At 50.8% G+C, this 10192-nt stretch overlaps 1 protein-coding gene across 1 annotated transcript; it reads right to left on the bottom strand.

The window, feature by feature from the left end:
• Nucleotides 1-449: 449 nt before the first annotated feature.
• GDF2 (growth differentiation factor 2) lies at nt 450-4671 on the bottom strand (the record flags this gene model as incomplete). The annotated part of the gene is made up of 2 exons (XM_079900049.1): nt 450-1399; nt 4326-4671. 2 exons carry the CDS (start codon nt 4669-4671, stop codon nt 450-452), a joined length of 1296 nt encoding a protein of 431 aa, XP_079756175.1.
• Between the last annotated feature and the right edge of the window lie 5521 nt (nt 4672-10192).

The raw sequence follows: 10192 nt of genomic DNA, 5'->3' as shown, positions 1-10192 counted from the left end.
CACAGCCCATTCCTTTCCCCTTCACTCCCTGAGGTTATTGGAATAAACCCCATGCCTCTCACGTCCTTTAATTTCCATTAATCTCTGTGCATCTCCCATCTATACTCCTTGGCCTCGTTTTCGCTCAGTTTTCTGCTGACTCTGGATAATTTTTCTCTTGTCCCCTTTTCTTCATCTCCCCTTCCACCCCAGCAACACTTCCAGGCTTTCCTCTTCTCCCCAAACCCCCATTGCCCGTCGGCATCCCCTCCCCTGCAGTTCAACCCAGTGGTGTGTGCTTGGGTTGGGCCGTGAGAGGGAGAGCAGGTCTTTACCACAAGGACCTGGTGGCTCCCCTTCCTTCTCCAGGTTGCCACCCAGGTGGACTTAGTCTCTGTCATGCCCAGCAGGACACAGGACCTCTCACTAGGAGCCCCCTCCACCCTGCCTCCCCCACCCACGGGCCAGCACTACCTGCACCCACACTCGGCCACGCTCATCCCTTCATAGTGGTACTTGAGGGTGGGGACCCCCATGTCATCCTTGTAGAGGATGGAGATGGGGCTCAGTTTGGTGGGCACACAGCAGGCCTTGCCCACCTTCATGGGGAACTTGAGATGCACCAGGGTCTGCACGATGGCGTGTTTCGTCGGGGTCACATCGTCAGCGAGGGGGAAGAAGCAGCCGCCTTTACATTCAAAGGCATCGTACTCCTTGGGCGCGATGATCCAGCTGTCCCAGCCGATGTCCTCGAAGTTCACCCGCAGGGAGGTCTTCTGACAGTGGTTGTTGGCCCCGGCACTTCTCTTCCGCCTGGCCGAAGACGAGCTCACAGCCGTGTGGCTTTGCACATCCTCCTCCTCATCGTCCTTGTTCTCACCTGCCTCCATCAGGCCGTTCTTGAACAGCTTCTTGAGCACACTCTCCTGCTCGTGGCCGATCATCTCCCTGAGCTCCAGTCTGGTCTCCTTGGTGCCATTGCTGCGGTCATTGGAGAAGACGACAAAGAACGGCAGGTTTTTGGAGCTGGGGGGGACACTGATATCCAGCTTGTCACAGCCCTTCCTGTGACTCTCCACTGTCACTTCCAGTTTGTTTTTGCTCTTAGTGGGGTCTGCTCGGACCCACCTCTTCACAGCACTGGACACCTCAAAGTTCTCCCAGCCCTCGTCCCGGATATCCTGGGACACCAGGAAGGTCTTGGTTCCCCCAGAAGCATCCCAGGCATTGGCTCCATCCAGAACATCATAAATGACCATGTTTCCTTTCAGCTCGTGAGAGGAGTCCACGTGACTTTGACAGGAGAGGTAGAGTCGGAGCTCGGCCCTGGTGATCTGCTCATGCCTGGGAATGGAGATGTTGAAGAGCAAGATGTGTTTCTGGAAAGGGAAGTCTTCTGTGGCGGCTATAGAGATGGCATCTGAAATGCAAATACACGGTGACAGTCATCTGCTGGGAGAGTCTGTTTTCAGCTGAGACTCATGGTTTAGATGAAAGGGCATCTGGCATGACATTGTCTATCTCTATCAAGTCTGTTTGTTTTCACTTAAGCCCTTAATGTAGAAGGGTATTTTATTTTATTTAAAAGCTTTTTTTATTTTTATTTTTTGCAGTACACGGGCCTCTCACTGTTGTGGCTTCTCCCGTTGCGGAGCACAGGCTCCGGACGCACAGGCCCAGCGGCCACGGCTCACGGGCGCAGCCGCTCCACGGCATGTGGAATCTTCCCGGACTGGGGCATGAACCCGTGTCCCCTGCATCGGCAGGCGGACTCTTAACCACTGCGCCACCAGGGAAGCCCTAGAAGGATATTTTAAAACGTACGTTTGGCATCTTCCAAAGAAAAACAGAGGCAGGAGATGCATCGCATTGAAATTGACAGCTCCAGCTGTTTATTGAGCATTTACTACGTGCCCAGCTTTGCACCAGGAGCTTTGCATATTATATTTCACTTTTCTCTTCACACTGACCCCCAGAAGATCTAATTATTTTTCCACTTTTACAGACGTGGAGACTGGGACTTAGGGTGTTTAACTGCCAAAGTGCATACATCCTATGTATGCATCCAAAGTGCATATATAACGATCCTCACTTTATAAAAAAAAAGAAAGAATCAAATAAACAAAACAGAAAAGCACACTGTCAGCCTCAGAGTGCAGATCCTGAGCGTATGATTTTAAAGGAGAGATCATGGGAGGGGATGGTAAAATTCCAACATTATGGCAATGCTAAAAATCTCAGCATCTAAATGGTGTAAAAAACCATTCAGAATTGTAACTTCTGAGCAAATGAAAGTGGATGATTTTTTTTTAATGTTTGAGGGAAAAATATATTAACCTCAACGGCTTGGTCATGTTAGGCATACACAGGCCTTGCCTTTTAGCCGCACAACTGTTTCACTTTCCTACTCCCCTTGCTGACACCCGGCCATTAGCACATCTCTATTATACCATGGCCTGGTCGCAAAGAGGGAAGAGAAGTTGTGTTTTTTGAGCACCTACTATGTGCCAACATGAGGGGATACTGTGTGCTGTCGTGAAACCCGGCAGTATCTGACAGACTGAAGTGCCAATCCTGACTCTCTCCCTTCTAGGCTTGTGACCTTGGAGAAGTCCTGAGTCTCTCTGGGCCTCAGTTTCCTCATCTGTAGAATGGGACTCATCCTACCAACCTCCCAGTGTTGGTGTGAGCCTTCAACAAGAAGGCACATGGAACTTACCCAACACTGTCCCTGGTTCACAGCAGATGCTCAATCAGTATTTCTGTGTCCTCCTAAGACCGTCTTCCCTACTTGGGCACAGCTCCCCCACCCCCCAAGCACGTGGCCTTTCACACAGCTCTCTGTGTCCCCTCACCCAGCATGGATGTGTCAGTCCAGCTCCTGCAGCATGTGGTGAGCCACCGTGGCATATGTGAGTCATGAGTGGGGTCCATGAGCAGTGCATTAACCACCTGCTGTGCTCTTACTGTGGCACACCTAGAAGATGCCCCTGGGACTGCATCAGACACGTAGAGAACAAGTACCCTCCCCCTCTGAGCCGTACTCAGGCCATCTGTGAAGTGAAGCATAATTGGCCTTCACAGAAGTACTGGCCACAGGCAGGGCTGGGATCAGATCAGAGCACTTGTTTCCAGGACATGGACAATGATGGGGGGAGTGGGGAGGGGTCACTGAGATGGCTGTGAATGCTGGACTCCCAGACTACAGGATTTGGTGATTAGGTCCAGCCAAAGAAGCCGGCCTTTCCCTAAAGCAGAGGTTACAGACACGCCCCATGGGCATAGTGAGACACTGGCAGTATCTGTATGACCTGCAGACCACATTAAAAAACAAAAAATTAAGCCCTGCAGACTTCATTTCAAAAAAATTAAGTCAGTGTTTTAGAAACCAGACAAGTTCACATAAAATCCAGAATTTTCTTCTTCTTTTGAGCCATCAGAAAATACAGCCTTGCCGGGCATGCAGCATGATCACAGCATCCTTTAGCTAGGGCGTATACCTGTTAAGAGTCTGCAGGTCTCAAGCCCAGGAGGGATGAAGCCCTGAGTGCCTGGCTGGTTAGAGAGAGGCTGCAGCTGTAGGGAAAGTGAGCTGTGCAGACAGGTGGGCCTGGGTCAGAATCCAGCTGCATAACTAATCTGTGAACTGGGCAAGTTCCCTCAGAGTCTGCAAGCCTTGGCTTCCCTGCTCACAAGATCATGTCACCTACATTGTGTGAATTAGTGGACATAAGCCCTAAGCTGACGTTCGTTATCTTCTAGTCCTCCTAAATCAGTGAAATTAATTTATATTTAGAAAATAATTAAGTTGTCCTCGGACAACTTCTTGTTGTTAATGCTTCTCTCTCGGAGGAATTTATCTGAATTTTAAACACCTTCTGATGAGAGAGAAATAGACATTCCTTCGGTGTTTAAAAATATACCGGTTAGTTGGAGGCTAAATAAGTTGTCTGTGTCTAAGTAGGAAGGGGACAGTATGGGAAGGGGGAGGTAGGGAAGGGATGGACGGAAGGGAACTGGCATTCCTTCAGCACCTACTGTGTTAAATGTGGCTCTGGGCTCAGGGAGGGAGAATCTTCTAGAGCAGAGCTGTCCAGTAGAACTTTCTGCAATGATGGAACTGTTCTATAATCTCACTGTCCTATAGGGTAGCCATAGTCATGCATGATCGCTGAGCACTTGCAGCCAAGCTAGTGAGACTAAATTATTAATTTTATTTCATTTAAATTAATTTAAATTGAAACGTAAAGTCCCATGTGTCCAGTGGCCGCCATGCTGGGCAGCGCGGCCTTGGACCACTGAGTCCCCCACCCCGACCCGGGGCGCCCCGGTGGAGCCGACTCTACCTTCCATGCTGAAGCTGCGCACGATATTGGATGCGGGGGTGGATGTCTTGTCGGTGGTGTATCTGTTGTACAGGTCGATCATGTACTGCGGCGGCTCGGCTCGGGTTTTATCCTGGGAAGGGACCCCGCTCAGGTTGAGGCTGCGCAGGAAATCCACCTTCATGTTCTCCAGGAACATCCTCAGGTCGAAGGTGCCCCGCTCCCGCTCACCCCCGGGCCCGCCTAGCAGGCGGTGGGCATCTGCCCCAGCCGACCCCCGCCCCCGGATCTCCAGTGGCTTCCCCTGCGCGGAGCAGGCCAGCAGGGAGAGCACAGGCAGGGCCACCCAGAGCGCCCCGCGGCACATCTTGGGATGCTCTAGCCCTGCTCCGGGGACTGCGGCAGCCGCGGTGTGTTAGCGGGTGCGGGGAGGAGCCGGGAAGGAGCCGGCCCGCATTGTCCTGCCCACCGCTCTGCACCGCGCACCCGGGCCAGTTCACAGGCTCTCACCCGCCTGCCGTCCCCGAAGTGCCCTCCGCTTGTTCTTATCTGGCCCTTGATGCTGTACTCAGGCCTCTTATCTAAGGGAGCTCTCTGTTAATGAAGGCTCTATAAACATCTGACAAACACACAGGGCTTGTGGGAAGGACACGGCCTGCTGCAAAAATCTGAATTTCTCCGTGGGGTTATCGCCCCCTAATTAGGATCCTTTCTCATTTCCTTGCCAGCTCTGTTCAGAAGAATCTCGAGACAGGGTGACATGTGCTCCATCTCCTGGGCCACAGAAACAAAGAATCCAGGAAACAAACAAGACCAAAGAGTCCTCCAAATATAGAAACAACAGCACAAAACTCCCAGAAGCCCCCTGGCTAACCACTGGAGCCAGGGTGGATGGTAGAGTGGAGGCTGTATCGGAGTTAGTAAGAAGCCTGGCTCCTGTGGAACTGGGATGTGCATTTGTGGCTCAAGCGCTCGATGCCTTGGTTTCTCATCTGTCAAGCGAGTTCCCGAGCCTTAGAGATCATGGGTGAAGGTGGCACGTATAATTTAGTGAGGTGGTGGGGACTTTGGAGTCAGACCAGATGTGGGTTCAAATCCCATCTCCCTCACTTATACCTCACAAGCATGACCTGGAGCAAGTCGCTTCACCTCTCTGAGACTCGGGTTCAGAAGAGACTTGCAAGGATTCAGGTGATTATGTGCTAACCATCATGGTGGTTGCCTTAAGCCCCAGTCAGTTGGGTGGCTGCATTCCGGCTGCAACTTCTCCACCCCAGGGTCTGACTGACCTGGGAGCTGGGGAGGAAGCCCTGTGCCGGGCTGCTCTATGAAAACACCACTTACACACAGAATCCTGCTGGCCCTGGGACCCCAGAAGAGCCCTGTCACTGGTCTGGGGGTGCGCTCTTGGCTCACGTCAGCTGAGTGGCTGCTTGGACCACACTTGTCAGTCAGGAGAACCATATGACCTGGGAGACAAAGGAGGAGGGAAGCTCTGAGGCCAGTACATGCCCAGCAGATGTTCCCCCCTGAGGAAGCTGACAAGCCGTGGCCCAGTCGGGCCCTGCGAGACCCCAGAGTCTGTGTTGTTTTAAGGGCAGTGGGCACACACTTAGATCTGTCCATTTCCATCATGTGTGGGTTTGACCACAGCAAAGAATGAGCATAAACATATTCTGGGAGTCTACTCTGAGGAGGATTTGAATGTGAAGTTTTTTCAAGCTGGCAGGGTCCTGGGGAGAGGGTTCAGGTTCAGGAAGATGGACAAGGGGCCAGGGCAGTCGGAGTCAGAGATCCCGGGTGTGCACCCAGCTTTTCCCCACCCCTGGTGGGGGGTGGAGTGAAAACAGGAATCCCCAGTGGCCAGGCCTGGACGGAACTTGCTGTCCCCGTACTTTGGGGACACTGCCAGGGAGGATGGATGGGAAGGGTGCAGCTTCAGAAGTGCTGCTTGCAGAGGGGGCAGGAAGCATGCTGGGCATTGAGCCAGCTTAGTGCAAGAACTCCCTGAGGCAGGGAAGAATGAACGGGTGCACAGCCCAGGAAGCAGGACTGCAGCTTCGCAGCAGGGAGAGGGCTGGGAGGAGCTGGGGAGCTGGGCAGGCATCCCCCACAGGTCTCTAGTCCCTGGAGGCAGCCCAGAAGCCTGTCACATTCAAGAGGTGGAGTCAAGGGATGTAACTGGGGGTGGCCTGAATGTGCTCTTGAAGCTGGAGGAGTTGCTATCTGACGTTTTCTTAAAAACATGACAAATATTTTTTTCTGATTATAACAGTAATATGCAGTGCAGATAATTTGGGACGTGCAAAGTATTAGAAAGGAGATAAAAATAACTTGCAATCTCACCACCCAGTGATGGCCACTGTTACCATTTTGAGATTACATGCAGCTCCACAATCCCCTACTGAAAACCCTTGTGGCCAGGAGTGTTTTGAAGTTCAGAAAGCTTCAGATTTGGATAATTTGGTATGGAGTGTATACTGTAATATCCCCAGTGGGCTTGGGGGTGATCCCCTATACTCAAAGACATTGACATTTCTGCAGTGAAACAAATAAAAACACAGATATCCATTCAGGTCAGGTTTTATCATGAAAGGAATTGAAAGAAACTTCAGGTTTTCTCTTTTGGATTTGGGGATCTCAGATATAGGACTGCAGACCTGTTTACATATGGCCGTCACCACATCTGGCCGTGGAAGCTGCATGTGAGCACTGCCTGGAGGTCCTGGTCACATAGACTGTGATGAGGATGGCGCCCCCAGAACTGTGCAGGACAACATGCCTCTGTATTTCTGGAATGATCTGCCCCACAAATTCAGAGTATCAATATGTCCACATCTCCTTTATTGTTTTGAAGTAATTGCATGAGACCTCCTGATCCATATTATTGGAAAGTCTGGTTTTCTCTCTCAGGTCATCCCTTTCCTGAATTGTCCAAGAGCCCTGTAGGTTTATTTAGTCCAAAGGAGATGGAGGTGGAATGGTATCAGTCCAACTTCATGCTGGAAGCGGGAAGTGGGATAGAGGTCCTGGCAGGTCCCACCTGCTGTTGCTTCTCAGTGACACTCAGCTCTGCTGCTGGGGTGGGTGTCACACATCTTATAGCTGCTGGTGCACAGCTGCTGGGATGCCCTGGCTGGTCCAGGTTTCTGCCCAGGTGCCCCATGGTGTCCCCCGTTGGGCACCAAGGTAACAGCTTTCTTAGACATCCTCCTAGGCTTACCCTTTCTCTAGAAGGCACTCCCCTGTGGCAGGTGGCTGGGTTGAGAGAAGAGGTCAGCTGTGATCACACTCTCATCCCATCCGGCCATCTCCCACAAATTTCTACGTCCTTATGGGGACCCTGAGTTAACAGCCTAAACTCCCACTTTCCTCAAGGTGATCTAGAGACCTTGCTACCTTTCTGAACATATGGGCCTTGGTCCCTCTGGACAGATCCCCTTAACTCTAGATCCGCTTAACTCTAGGTCTTGTTCTAGGGAACAAGGTTTGGGTCTTGTTTTGTCTTTCCCAGATGATGTGGTGTCCTCATAAAAAAGGACCCGCTCCCTCTCCTTCCACCAGCTTTCCCTTCCTGGGGAAGGGCTGCCTTAATTGAGCCACAAAAGGTCTTATTTACCACTCCTCTCCCCCTCTTCTCTTCCCCCAAGTAGTGTAGCATGTGATGTATCAATTCCACTTCTGTGTATGTATCCAAAAGAATTGAAAGCAGGGTCTCAAAAAGGTATTTGTATACCCATGTTCATAACAGCATTACTCACAATAGCCAAAGGGTGGAAGCTACCCTAGAGTCTATTGATCAATGAATGGATAAACAAAATATAGTACATCCATGCAATGGAATATTACTCAACCTTAAAAAGGGAGGGAATTCTGACACATGCCGCAATGTGCATGACCTTGAGGATATGCTAAATAAAATAAGCCAGTCACAAAAGGACAAATATTGTATGACTCCGCTTATATGAGGTACTTACAGTAGTCAAATGCATAGAGATAGAGAGTAGAATGGTGGTGGCCAGGGGCTGGGGGGAGGGGGGAATGGTGAGTTACTGATTAACTGTGATATAGCTGTCTCTGCGGGGTCAGGAGCCCCTTCCATCACAAGACACTTGACTACAAGACACCTGTCCTTCCGTTAACCTCTCAAGCTCCACTCCCACCCACACATTGCTCAGAGGAAGGAAAACTGGACTGACCTTGAGGCTGTAAGGGGAGAGCATGAACCAGGCAGAGCAGCAGGTATGTCATTTCCCAGCTCTGGGCCTCGCCTCCCTGAGATCCTGCTTCCTCTTGGCACACGGTAAGTACTCAGCCAATGTGCACTCTGTCTCTGGACTGTGCCCAGGTGGTCAGCACATTTATTAGAACAGTTGTTCTTAAAGCATGGTCCCTGAACCACAGCAGTAGCAGCACCTGGAAACTGGTTTTAAAATGCTAAGTCTTGCCCCGAATCAGAAAGCCTGATTCAGCCCAGCAATCTGGTCAAGGCTTCCAGGTGATTCTGATGCACATTCAAGTTTGCACATTGGTTTTAATAAAAGAGGAAATTCGTATGAGCCTTCCAAGAGATCAGGTGTGTGTATACTGTCTGGTATGGTATTTGGCACAGAGTAGATGCTAAATCACTGAATGAATAAACAGTTCATTCGTTCCCTTGCTCACCCACCCTTATACATACAGACAGGACTGCTATGAGAGATTGGAGGAATCTAGGATTGGATTAGGCTTCAGCGAGAAGTAAAAGTAGACCAAAGCTTGAAAGAGCGCCGTCATCTTAGGGAGTAGAAGAGAGGAGACTCGGAAACCTCAGAAGCATCAGTTTATCAGTGAAGGAGATTTTATGTTTGCAGCTTTGGGTAAAAAGAAATAGTCCTCGGCTCTAACTTCCATGTTCTGGTGCACAGCTAGGAGCCAGTGCTGCCAGGCTGGTTCTGCCCTCCTAGATTTCCCGCCGAAGCCCACTCCAGCCCACCTTGGCCCGGACTGCCATCAAACACATCTTGCACAAGCTGGTGCCTGCAGTGGCTTTATGCCACCAGCTAAGTCCAGCTTTTCCATCCTGGTGGAGTCATCTCCACTCCTCTTCCCTTGGAGTCCTCTCCTCAAACCCTCCCACTCCAGCCCCAGACTTCTGTAGGCTTCCCCATCATGGCCCTGACTCCATCCTGGCCACAGAAGGAGCCTGACTTACAGGCTATGGCTCTGATGACATTTTTCGAGTGACTTAGACATACAGAGGCACCTATCAGGATGCCTCAGGCAAGACACCTGGTAGTATCCAGGTTCAGTGTCCCTGCTTGTGGAGTAAAAGGGTTGCATCCAAAGTTTTTCAAAGTTTTCTCCCAGCCTTAACGTTTCCAGCTCGCAGCTGTACCGTTTATATTTGTCACATGAACTAAGGCTCTGCCCATCCAGAGGATGTATAACTTCAGGATTAGGGCTCAGCGGCAGGCCACCACACTGCCCCCTCCAGACTGACCCAGATGCAGTTTAGTGAGCTCAGGGACCCGCGCACACCTGGGCTGGATCCTGGGACCTCTTGCTCTTGTGATCATGTGATGTTGATATTTTGGTTTTAAGGGGAAAAAAAACGTTATTAAACGTTATAAAGCCTTGCTTTATTGTAAGGCCACTTAGGGCCATTGGGACAACCTTAACTGGCTGGTGGTGGGGGTCACTGCTCAGGAAGCTGGGAGGCAACACCAGCTACACAGGCCTTGAACCAGGCAGCCTTGCGTGTCAAAGCTGATGTTACCTGTGGTCTTGGTTAAGACATTGGTGCTATATTACTCACTTGTCTTGAACCTGTTTTTCTGAAGCACCAGCAGGGAGTAAGTTGCAAGGCTGCTGTGAGGCTAAATGAAGTGTCGTATCTAAATGCATGA

This window comes from Stenella coeruleoalba, assembly GCF_951394435.1.
Source record: "Stenella coeruleoalba genome assembly, chromosome: 16".
NCBI lineage: Eukaryota > Metazoa > Chordata > Mammalia > Artiodactyla > Delphinidae > Stenella > Stenella coeruleoalba.
This window is presented reverse-complemented; position numbering and strand designations above follow the sequence as displayed.